The 12,881-nt window shown below is 37.6% G+C and overlaps 1 protein-coding gene across 1 annotated transcript in view; it reads right to left on the reverse strand.

Annotated features, from left to right (window-relative positions):
• Positions 1 to 306: 306 nt before the first annotated feature.
• itcha (itchy E3 ubiquitin protein ligase a) overlaps positions 307 to 12,881 on the reverse strand; it is an 18,454-nt gene continuing 5,879 nt past the window's right edge. The window contains exons 9-24 of the mRNA XM_039796933.1: positions 12,704 to 12,799; positions 12,132 to 12,306; positions 10,706 to 10,775; positions 10,463 to 10,547; positions 8,900 to 9,028; positions 8,347 to 8,419; positions 8,095 to 8,166; positions 7,901 to 7,989; positions 7,498 to 7,657; positions 6,962 to 7,095; positions 6,271 to 6,411; positions 5,694 to 5,814; positions 5,423 to 5,527; positions 4,975 to 5,071; positions 4,808 to 4,880; positions 307 to 3,068 (exon numbers count right to left, since the gene is read on the reverse strand). Of these exons, the coding sequence (XP_039652867.1) occupies positions 2,969 to 3,068; positions 4,808 to 4,880; positions 4,975 to 5,071; positions 5,423 to 5,527; positions 5,694 to 5,814; positions 6,271 to 6,411; positions 6,962 to 7,095; positions 7,498 to 7,657; positions 7,901 to 7,989; positions 8,095 to 8,166; positions 8,347 to 8,419; positions 8,900 to 9,028; positions 10,463 to 10,547; positions 10,706 to 10,775; positions 12,132 to 12,306; positions 12,704 to 12,799 (1,720 nt within the window). The 3' untranslated portion in view covers positions 307 to 2,968. The remainder of the gene's footprint in view (positions 3,069 to 4,807; positions 4,881 to 4,974; positions 5,072 to 5,422; positions 5,528 to 5,693; positions 5,815 to 6,270; positions 6,412 to 6,961; positions 7,096 to 7,497; positions 7,658 to 7,900; positions 7,990 to 8,094; positions 8,167 to 8,346; positions 8,420 to 8,899; positions 9,029 to 10,462; positions 10,548 to 10,705; positions 10,776 to 12,131; positions 12,307 to 12,703; positions 12,800 to 12,881) is intronic.

The raw sequence follows: 12,881 nt of genomic DNA on the forward strand, positions 1-12,881 counted from the left end.
TCAAGAAAGTACAATGCCCATTAGTAATAGCACAAATTAAGTCATGCATTCAAAATACTACAGTATAATGTTATAGTATTTTAAGTATCATCAGCAAGATAAACTTAAAATATAAAAAGTAAAATGACAAATGCCTTTCAGATTGTTGTACTGTATTATTGTAGTCTTAGATTATTGCTAGTGTTGCATTAATGTGTATGCAGCATTCTAATGTTGTGGACTTTAAAGAAATTGTAATAAATTCTGTGTAGGAAATTGTAAACAAATGGTTGCTGCATAATTAAAACTTCACGTGTCCTGCAGGAGCCCGGTGTTTAAATCATTTTATTACGGTTTTCTCAATCAATCCAGTCCATTGTTACATGAAACCCATCCTTCAAATAAATAGTATTCAACCTTGACTTCCACTTATCAAAAAAGTTAGAGCTTCCAAAAAAAAAAAAAAACAGTGATTACACTATAAACATGATTTACAATGCAATCAGTACAACTAAAACACTATTTTGCATATTTCTATACATTTAACTGCTCCATGCGCTGGAACAGAGCAGTGATTAAACAGTGAAGTGGTTAATTCAACCAGTTGGGAGTGTCAAGGTGCTATATTAGTTGTAATCTGTTAAAATATTTAACAGTGAATATTTTAATCACAAACGTTTTTATCAAAATGTTCTTTTTTCTTTTATTTTTTTAACATAATAATCTCTTCACAAGGCTGCATACCTGTAGGTACACACTGAGTTTTGTGTGTGTGTGTATTACTGCCAGTAAGGGGAAAAATGTGAGATAATGTGAAACAAATGACACAAGAGTAAAGTGAGCAGTAACTGGTATTTTGCCTGACTGACGGTCAATACACCTGTCAGGTCAGTGAGGGAGAGCTAAGCCCTTTTCCTGTAGTATCAGCATTGACATTGTGAAATGACATACAGCCACATGTTTCATACTTGGGCAAATTCATGAGCAACATTTGTGGATACCTCCGATTACTTTTACTAAGAACTTCAAGTGAATTTGCTGAAACTGTATTAGTATTATGTTTCAATGATCTGGGATACACATTAAAATGATACCAGATAATTAACACCATGCACACACACACACACAGCTTGATGTTACGAGTTGTTAAAAAATATCACTTTACAAATTGAAATTTTGAAGTAGATAAGCTACTATAAGCTTTTTGCACCTCACAGTGTTGCCCACTAATATAATAAAAGACAACCAACAACTTAATAGTGACAACTGATGTAAAATGTGTAATCATTTAGGGGATTTTAAGAACTGATTACACTTGGTGACTTTTTAGGCTTTAGAGTCAGATGGTTTACAAAAACAAAATTAAATAAAATCCTTTGGTAGATTGGTTCCATAGTCATTTTCTTAAAGTGATACTCTACCCGAAAAAAAAAAAAAAACTAAGTTTGATGTTAGCAGAGGTATTTTTGGAAAAGACATGAAATATGCTAAAATACTACTGTACAAATCTGAATACCTAACACCCTATAAAACTAGGGCCACTTGTATTACATTAATTCTAATCTTAATTATCAACTTATGCCTGCAATTTTAAGGGGTTCACTGCTTCAATAAAATAACTGTATTAAGATATTAAACACGTTCTACTTTGTAAGTATATTTACACAAACTGCATTAGTCACTAAACACATTAAACAGTAAGGTATCAGTATCTTCATTATTGATCTAGGATAATAATTTCTGGACATCTAAAGACTTGGCTACCTTTCAGTGGGAATAGGTCATTATTCAACAACAACAACAACAATCATTGTTCTCTATTACACAGTAAATCCTAAAGCTCCCACTTCATTAGTAACAGTTCAGAATTATCAAGAAAAGACCAATTTTTTTCAGTCTTCCAGACTGGTAAAGGATTTGATCATCCACGGTCAAATAGGCTGATATAACATACAGCACAGATTATTTTGGGAAGGCAAAGTTTTCAAATTAAAATCACAACCAAACCAGTTTCACCATAGACACTTGCAAATATGCAAAGGTTCTCTATTTCATATTGAGAATTTAAATCAATAGTAAATGCTGAAACTTACCAGTGTTATAAGTGTTATAAAATGATCAAACAAATCACTTTTTGGCTCTATTATTGGCAAAATTGTTGTTTGTTTTCTACAAAACTATTGCACATAAAAATACCTCTCTTAAGAACAATCACAAACGGCTTACTGCTCACATAACTATGTGCAAACTAGTTCAAAGTTTCAACTCATTATAAAGTTAAGAAATCAACCTGTCAGAAAAGGAGAAATTATCATGATCATATATATCAAAGTTAATAAAGAAACTGCGTATGAGCTAGGAGAGTCAATCCAGTCAGTCAGCTGTTAACAAAAATACTCCATCCATTCATCCAACCTAAAATTTGAGTCTGAAAAGCCTCAAACCATATATGTGCCTTTGATGTTACTTTTAGACATGAACCTTTTTTTTTATTTTAAGTCAAAATGCACAAATATGGTTCTTTTCTCTAAAATGACCAATTCTAGTGCATAGACCCCACAATGCGGCTCTTAAGAAGTTACTACAGCACAGATTCATGTGTAGAATCTGCACTTGTGCAACGTACAGCGAGTGCAGACATGATAGGGTGAGAAAGGCATCTCTTCTACCTCCACCGCCTGATAGTGGGCTGACCAGGGCGAAGGGAGATCAGCTTGATTCAGGTGGATCATGTAGGTGAGAAGTGAAACAGATTGATGGGGATTCACAGGTTTCTTGCAGAATAAATTAATTTGTGACGAAACAGCTTAGAAACAGTTGTTGCTGAACATGATAATGTGAGAAAAGATACAGATGTGTATGTCCATCTACCAGTTTATAAGCAGCTTCTGGCTGCAAGGAAAATCTGAGAATCCTTTGCTCCTGTCTGAAATGGATCTGGCGCATCCAAGCCCACCCTGTTCCATCCAATCCTCCTGCTCTTGTTGAGTTACTCCTGCCCAAAGCCTTCTGTCTCCTCTATGGCGAACATGAGCTTCTCCTTCAGCTGCTCATAGCTCTTATAAGGAGGGAGGTCCAGACGATTAAAGCTACATGGAGAAAAGAGAAAAACTAGATAACTATCTATATTGGATATCTATAACATTCTTACCTTAGACCTCTTTACACACAGAAGTGAAACAAAGTGCTTCAATCCTTATTAAAAAGATTTTGACATAACTGCTGATAAAAAGTGTTTTTTTTTTTTTTTCTTATCTGTCCAGGGTTATTCATGAAATTCTGACTTATCTGGTGAGAAATGTTCACTTACTTCACTGCTGCACTAGTTTCACATGACGCTGCATAAGAGCATCTACTAATAGGGCTGAGCGATAAAACGATAACGATATGTATCGCGATAGACACGTAATCAATATCAATAGAAAATGCGTTCGATAAAACGTTCGATAACTTGTTTTTCTTCTTCGGAAGAAACCAGAAGTTGCGAAGCAAGTTTGGTTACATGAACAAAGGCACTCACTCTCTGGTAACCTAGCAACGTAGGGAGTGACACTCTAACAGCCAATCATGTAACATTATCATGTTTGGTTGCCACGCCATGCTGTCTCGTGTTGGATTCTACAATAACAGAACCGGTCGGCGATAAGTGGAAAGTGAGTGCCGCAGCGAGCGAGGAAATTGTTGATAAAACAGGAAAAGTCAGTATGGCAGTTTTGGGGATTTTATAAGTCCGACCGTCGTCCCCACCAACACTACCGCAAACTTGTTTTACCACCTTAGCCACGCTCACACTTTGGAGCAAAGCCGTATTCGCCAGCAACGTCCAACAACATCTGCAGCTGCTACACCGCACAAGCAGCAGATCGCCATGGAGAGGTACTCTGCATCAGCGCCTTACTAAACGCTACAAAGAAATAATGGAGGCAGACGTGCTGAGCACTGTTGAGAAGCCAGGTTACCAACCTAGCACTAAACCTGCAGAAAATAGTTCTTCTCAGGTTTCAGGTTTCTCTATGTTTATATTTAACACTTTGCACCATTTTATTACACCTTATTAAGCAATTCGTACTTATTCTTTCTTCACTGTGATTTTAGACTTATGTTTACATTTTAATTTTGATTTCCATGGTTGTGTTGACATTTCTGCTTTTATAACTGAGGGGATTATAATCAGAGGAAGGTTAAGTTTAAAATAAAAATGTTTAAATTTAATATATTTTTCTCCTGGTCCTTATTTTAAATAGGTCATAAAAAATATCAATATTGACCGATATGAAACACTTATATCGTGATACTGTTTTCAGCCATATCGCCCAGCCCTATCTACTAAATAAACACTGTAAACTGTATTACCCAAGGAGCAATGCATTCTAACAAAACATAAAATGCCACTTTAAATGCCAAATTAAAGTCTAACTGTTTTAAATGTAACTACTACTCTGTATGGATGTGATAGATTTCTTTGTTGTCGGTCTGGCTCAGGTTAAACTCTTTGTGAAACAGAACAAACGCAAACAAGGAATGCCCCAGAACTTTCTTTTATAGTTATAATGAAAAGAACATAAATAAACTACTTTAACGTAGATTTTCTTTAGGGCTTCATTACGTGGTATCGGATCGGTGCATAAACTCCAGTACTTCCCGATACCGATACCAGCGTTTTAGGCAGTATCGGAGCCGATACCGATACTGGTATCGGTATCGGAACATCTCTACTAACAATAAAAGAAGGCTTGTGACCGGTTGAATCAGAAATGACTAAGGAGGGTTTGGTCATAAAGTTTAATACCCCTGAAGCCAGAGGACTTAGTAAAATAACTGGCCTTACCATGTGTGGCTTCGTGGAAGCCAGTTCTCTTTGCCCACTTTCTCAATGCAGAACTTTTGAGGGCCGTTGCTTCCTATATTAATAACAAGCATAAAGAAAATGAAATCAAGAAGTCAATTCTGGTGTGATATACAGTGTGCCAGTGTGTATCTGTCTATTATGCGTACCCATCAGGTCAGCGAAGCCACCCACAGGAAGGCGACAGGTTCCTGTGACAAACTGCAGCAGTCTCATCCTCTTCTCATTATCCATCTCCTTGACAAACTGTCAACAGATCAGTCCGTGTTAATACCACTTAGCAAATCCATATAAGCAAATATATAATTTTCCTAAATTCACAAGTTTCTAAGCATTATTAAGAGTTTTGTAAAGCTTTGGACCCAGTGAAGACACAGTCTCTGATTTGACAGCAAAAAACGATCCAATCCAAAAAGGTTTTAGTTACGAGATTAAGAGAAATTAAATCTTTAGACAACATCAAACTGCACTACTATTGTGTGTATTAATTTGCTATAGAAAAAGAGCAAAGTGAAAATGGACCAATAAGAAATGGTGTTTTGATCTTTCAGTTTGACTAAACATTAGAGTCTGAGTGTGCAACTGTATATTACCAACCTGCCAGAACCAGAGGATCTGTTTGCTGCTTCGGGCATAGTGCCTGTAGATTGTGCTTCGCTGCCAGTCCACCAGGTCTATCTCCTGCATCCCACACAGCATCACCTACAGTCAAGAAGGAAGCCAGCTCGTTATTGTGAAGACAACGCACTCAAATGTGGACACATTTTCTCCTGCAGAATCAACACTTTTTTGAAAGACCAACGCTATCCCAAACGTCACACTTTCCTGCGTTTGTAAAAGTTGTAGAGAACAGGTCTAGTTACACTACCTCTAATTCCTTAGCATCAAAGTATTGAAGGTATTGCTGGGGCAAAACTTCATTGAAGCCCTCAAAGAATGCTTGAGTCTGCTCCTCGACACCTCTGGACAGCCTCCACTCTGCCACCAACCTGCATACAGAAATATGAAGATAAACATAATGAAAAATAAATCAATCAAAAAAAAAAACACTGAAGGAGTGAAGATTCATGGTTGCTTAAAAGAATGAGGACGATAACTTTTAAGTGTTGTGATCAAATAAGAAGTGTAATACCTAATTAAAAATGTGTAACTCTCCTTTGAATGCTGTCATTCTACTGCAGTGTATATGCAATCCAGTTCGTTTATTAATTACCATTACCTCTACATTAAAAATTACAGGAAAATGGACTACTTGGTTCACATGCAATACTGTCTAGAAGATTGTCAGAGTTTGACTGTAGGAAATATCAATGTGTTATACTATTGCAAGCCAGCCTATATAAGACTATCAGTGTTGTGTGTAACGTATTAGATATAAAAGGGAATGTAAATGGGGTAGTTGAAGACAGATGGTGGATGAGAATTAGCAGAGGATGCAGCTGTACCTGATGTATTCCTCTTTATTTTCCTCAGTTACTTGGATGTTCCCTCCATCTGGTTTCAGCTCGTGGGTGGTGACCTCCCCCAGGATCTCCTTGTCAACGGAGAAGAACATCTCCAGACCACACTCCTCTATATTATTATCCCTGCAGGCCAGAGAGTCATTATCATTATCAACAGTAACAAAATCCACCTACCAATACCTTTACCAAATACGTTGTTGAGATGTTACATCTTGTTTGTTTAAAAAAAAAAAATTACAATCCAACATTTTACGGGGGGCTATGTGCCAGACTATTTCTTGGTCGCCACCAGTACCTTCTTGGAGTCTCCGCTGGTTACTTAGCAACTGTTCCCAGGCTAAGGAATATTCTGGCACATAACCAAGGTATGCATCTTTAATCTAACTCCTGACAAAAAAAGCAAATAAGCAAATTTCCCAAAATGCATTTTCTTTTAAAACCTCCAAAAAACACAAGCTCCACTCATCACTAAACAAAAATATGTGACAGGAGCACAGGGGCCCAGATTATAAAATGGCCACCATGCCATTTTAAGTGACATAAACATGATAGCTTGTCCATCTACTCATGCCAACCCTCGCTATTCTCACCATATTGGTGGTGAGAATAGCGTGATGTCCATCAGCTACCCACCAACCAAGTCACACATTGTCTTTTGTATCCCCAGACCTACTTGATCCAGATGAGTGAGTTGTAAAACTCCGGATCGATGGACTCCAGGTCTTTGAGAGCCAGAGGTTTGTTCAGAATACGCTTGTAGAAGGGCAGGGAGAAACCTGTGTCGATGAATTTGCCATGGAACAAGGCCTGGAAAGAAACAATACAGGAGAGTCGGATGAACAAATGTATTAAAAACAATAGCCAGATACAATAGAGTAGAAAACTAGATCTAGTAGTATGAGGAGATTGACTATTTTGTCAATTAACAACAACAAATAGATGTATTCCTGCCAGAGCTACAAAGGCATACCTATGAGCCCACATGTATAATTGTCATTTCAATTATATTTTAGATCTGATCATAGGAATGAAATCTCAAAAACGATTGTAAAGAATAAGTCATGATTTACACATGATCATTATGCATTTTGCCACACCAACTTGATCCACTTTGTGGGCTAAAGTAATAATGCCATAACAACTGAAATAACATTCAGATCAAATACTGATCGCACACTAAGTTACTGTGTTGACACATTGTGCAGGTACCATGGCAATGAAGCGTCCTATGAACTTGAAGTACTTGAGGTGATCAGGGTTGATGTAGGAGGCAGGGTTGATCTGCAGACAGTAGTTGTCCTTGCCAGCATACTCAAACAAACAGTACATGGGGTTCAGTACTTCATGAGAGAGCAAGAAGAACCATTCCCTGAAAATAAAAATAAAATAAAAAAATCACAGGACAAAAAAACAATTAAGTGGTAGTGGTCATTCTGGTTGAGGTGGTTTGTAAAACCTTGTAGGTCAGGGCTTTTATTAAGAAATTAGTATCACATTAGTATGTGCTGTTAACAGGTTGTGTGTGTTTGAGGGTGGTGTCAAAAAAAGATACAAATGAGAACAAAACACACCTTAGGAGTCACACCCGATTGAACAAAAAAGTTGACATTACCTGGCCACACCTCCGTAGTCCAAGCCTTCCTCTCCAGGGAAAATGATCCACAGTCTCCGCCTCAGATCTTGAGGGTGAAAGCTCATGATCTTTAATTGCAGACAAAGAATTACAAGTTACACACCTCAAACATTAACAAGACAATACTGTTAAACAGAGAACTGAAAAAGAAGACAGGATATTGAAATGATTACCTGCTGAAATGAATCCTCAAACAGGGTTTTCCGGGAGACGTTAATCTTAATGTGCTGAGGCATCGACAATTGCTGAGAGAGGGGGGGGGGGGATTTTAAACCATTTAAATGCTTTGAACACCAGTGAACATTTATCTTTGCACATTCAAGTACTAGAGACATGAGTGCCCACAAAGTAGCAGCACAAAGGAAAAGAAAGATACAACAATCATGGGAGATAAAGCATTTCAACACCTGTTGTGCAGCACATACCTGACACCAGAACCTAAAGTATTGCACTTTGGCTTTGAAGTCCCTGACATAGGTTATCTGTGGCCCATTCTCACTGCGGAAAAGACCAGAAGAAACCTTTTCAATGTCCATTCAACAAGCACATTTAGTTATGTATGCACACGTGTGTGTCGTTGTTTATTCACATCCATGACTTGAAAAGTGATGTGAAATGATGCTGCCATTGTATTACAGTAGCTGTTTAGGGATGCTCTTTTCAGGCTTTTCAAAATCATCGTAACAAGGATCATCCGATGCGATACCAATCATTGATTTAAATGGATGTAAACCTGCATTTATCAATATTTTTATAGTGTATATTAACATTAAATCTAACTACTTTGTGTAATATGAAAGAGATTGCTTTTAGGGACAGTACATTTTATCTTAATTAAATGAATCTGAATCTTCAGGCTACAGCTCATGGACAAGTATCAGTTTTGTAAAAAGGCAGATGACCTGAAGTGAGTGCTCCTCCTGTAAGAGGTGTATTCAACTTGAGCATGTTTACGGCAACATTTAGACAAGAACTTACAGTGAGGACTTCCCCGTGCGAGGGTCAATGTAGGTTGTGGTTCGCCTGTTGTGGTCTACAAAGTAGGGAATACCATCCACAGTGAACCTCATCTCCCAACCCTCTGGCAGGGGCTTGTCATTCAGCAGCCTGAGCAAGACAAATACACATAAATATATACATCAAATACATACATTGTTAAAATGATAAACGGACACAAAATGTACATTGTAAATGAAATTGGGGAATGAAATTACAAAAGAAAAGGTGCATTCATAACCAAGATTGAAGAACAGGAACATACATTGTTTATGCCAGCAGACAAAACAGCAGACATTACAATATTATGCCTGATTTGTGCTTTCCTTTTATATGTAATCAATGTTAAATGTATTTGTTTTTTATTAAATTATATTCCTGAAGGAGAATTTCCCAACATTGAGGTTTTCTTGATATAAACAGGTCTTCAGATTGATGAATATATATCATTAAAATAATTCTAGAAATATTATACTTTTGCTCAATGAAGGTCTCCATTTATTAATTGGAAAACAGAACACAGAAGTATGCCATACTCAAAAGTACATCTTAAATTAATTGTAAGGGTCAATAGAATTATATCAGCCTAAAGACAGGAATATGAACCATGAAAGGTTAAATAAAACATGCCCTTAAAACAGAAAAAAGCAGGGCTTCCTCCATACTTCATTAACTACGGACACTAAACAGTATTTAGTCAGATGCTCTTTCCTTTGTGGACACATAACCTCCTCATTAACAGCAGTTTATTAAGGATTCAGTGCAAGCACAGTTTAGAGCAAATATCGCTGACAAAACAATCATGTTTAAATCCAATCAATAGAGTTTAAAAAGCTTTTAGTTATGTTAAAGCTATAGTGCGTCGTTTCTGACGCCCCCGTGAGGAATTCTAAGTAACGACAACAACACTGTCGAAGCATCCACATGACGCAAGCCTTCGGTGATCGCACCCCCACCCTTCCTCCACGCAGTTTTAAAAAGCATTAAAGAGTATTAAAAAAACATGATGAAGAGGTAATTATCTTGTAAAGAGTTTTGTGGACCCGATAGGTGTAATGAGCTTTGTATCAACTAATTTGATAATGGCTTGAAAGTAACGGACGTTCATTAATATTAAATTAACACGAGAGCTTTAAACATTTCTAAATTCTATACGTCCACGCCTCCAAGACGGTTTGCATGCGTTTGTCCTGTCATTATCCACCTGCTGGTAACTCATTGCACGTTAGAACAGCTCTTCAGCTCTGCTACGCCCTGGATATAAGTCATTTCCTATTTTAAGATGGTAGTAGTTAATTGTATATATTCCTAAACCTAAAAGACGGACAACATGTGTGTCACTCCCTTCTCCATACTTCACTCCTAATGCCAGTTAGGACTGATTTTCTACTGTGAAGTGTTTTAGAAATACTGGAACTGAGCTAGTTGCTAACACATTAGCGCCTCTTACAGACAATAAAACAAAACTACAGCTACAGTAAGTTAGACAGAATCAAGGTATGACAGTATGAAGATACACATTACATAACACAGGCATACACTCACCCTTGTGTCCTAGGGTCCTCCCACTGTGTTGCCCGAGTCGGGTGATGAACAAAATACACTCTGCCGTTGGAGTCTGTTCTCTTCTCTGACATTAAAACAAATTGTTTTTTTATATATATTTCAGAATCACTTCACTGTCATGCATTTCGAATTACATCACAGTCCTGAAAACATTTTACTGTGTCTTTCTAACATTTCAGAAACTACAGCTAAAATAAATGTCAAATGCTCAGTGATATTTACCCCAACCATGTGGCAGAGGTCCCAGCGGGTCAAACTCTTTGTTGGCTGTAGCTGCCAACTGGTCTTGGAGCTGAGCCAAAGAGAAAATGGGACACATGTTGATAAAGTCCCAAAAAAATAAAAATAAATAAACTTATAAACTGCCTTTGTCACAGCCTGTTAAAGCAAACCGAACTGTAGTATAGTTCAAATGTATCATGAAGCAAGTGTAATTGACCTCGTAGCATTCTTATCTCTGTTCCCACTGGGTGTTAACATTTTGAAGGTCCCTTAACCATGCTAGCCATTATTAAGATCTTCCAGAGTCATCCTCAATTGAGTCCATTTCAGACCTGAGAGCCAAATTAGACTTTAAAAACACTGAGAACTAGAGATAGATGCCACACATGTAAACTCAGAAAATAAATATCAAAGACCAGCACAGTTTACAGCAGTGTTTCCTATCATGATAAACCCTCAAGGTTGTTATGGCTGTTGTTGTCAGACAATGCATTTCAAGAAAACACAATAATTATAATACGTGTGACCTTTGTAATGCAGGCACAGCCTGTAAAATAAAGCAACATGAAAAGTATTGTCTGGGGTTTAAATTCTGCGTAGACCCAAAACTTTACTGTATTATATTTTACACCAAAAATAAATGTTCTGCTTCTTGTTACTTCACTTGGATGTTTGAGCTTTACTCTGCAGAATGATATATGTGCAGAGCTTGACACTGAAATGCAGTTTTCACAATTGGAAAGTTTCTCTGTGCTCACCATAAATCTCAGTTTAACACGGACAAACAGTTTGTGAACATGAAATTAACAATATTTGCATATTCATTGACACATATTGTGGTGTATTTCCGAAATACTTAACTTTCGCTTTGCCAAGCCTGCATATAGCATAATTCCTATCAAGTTCCGTCTTCCCCTCGAGGTTATAAAAGCTGAAATGTGCCCAAACCCTCGCCTTCAATGAGGATGGAGCAGGTTGAATAATTATTTCTGTGAGGTTTGCCATTGTTTGCGCCGACTTAACTACTTCTGCTGCACTCGTTCTTCTTCTGATTATGACAAGAGTGCCCAGGCGTCAGTGTGAATTCGACGCAACGTCATCTATGGGAATGGCGAGGTAATGTCATGTCATTTGGCAATAGTGCCAAAACGGAAAAAGAAATATGAATCGATTTTGAATTGGTAGAGCTTGAATCTCGATTCAAATTGATTTTTTGCACACCCTTAGTAGATATAATTATCAGATTTATTAACAATGTAAGTGAACTTCTATCAGACACAAATTATTCAAAGCAGAGTACAGTATTTCTATAGGTTATAAATCATGTCTGAATGGGATCTTTAAGTAAATCAAAACAGATAAATGGTCTGTGCTTCATGTGCAGTAAATGTAACAAATCCAGCAACTAAACAGTGACTGCTCTCACCCCATAAATGAACCTCTGGTTAAACTGCTGCATGGCTCCCTGCAGCTGGCTGCGCTGGTGTTGCCACTCTTCATAGTTACGCACAGACTCCTGCGTGGGGCGTTGCCACGTAGTAGTTCGGGTTATGTGGTCAACATAGTACACCCTACCCATCGGGTCCACCCTGCGCTCCCACCTACAGGACAGGGAAAGTACAAAGAAGGCAGTACTCAGTTGTCAATGTAGGCCAAATGGCAAATGTGCATGAAGGTTCCACCTGACATCCATGTGAATACATGACACACGTTGTTTTAATTTGTTCCAGTATTTTAAATGCATCACTTATATTAAATCTATAAAAAAAAATGATGTAAGCAAAAATAGTTTAACTCTACAGTAGCCATAAAAGTAGTTATAAAATAAAAAGGGGCTGGAGCACACCGATTGATTTGCAGCGTTTAATTCTGCAAATAAAACATGTCTGTACTAATCTGAGATCATCGTTATTGTTTGTGACTGCACAGGCCAACACAGCAGAGCAAGAACCATGTTAGTATTGATGGTATTAAAAGATTATTCAAGTGTGTTGGTACCCTGAAGGGAGAGGATCAGGCCTTTCCCAGCTTGTCCTTTTCTCAATGTGATCCACAAAGTACATCCGTCCGTTCTGGTCTACCCTTTGCTCCCACCTGCAGAAACAGGTGAGTGAAAGAAGACAAAGCACAGGAAACAGGATTTGGATGGTGGTCAACTGCAGAGCAAACTGATTCC

The sequence above is a fragment of the Perca fluviatilis genome, chromosome 4 (genome assembly GCF_010015445.1).
Source record: "Perca fluviatilis chromosome 4, GENO_Pfluv_1.0, whole genome shotgun sequence".
Classification (NCBI taxonomy): domain Eukaryota; kingdom Metazoa; phylum Chordata; class Actinopteri; order Perciformes; family Percidae; genus Perca; species Perca fluviatilis.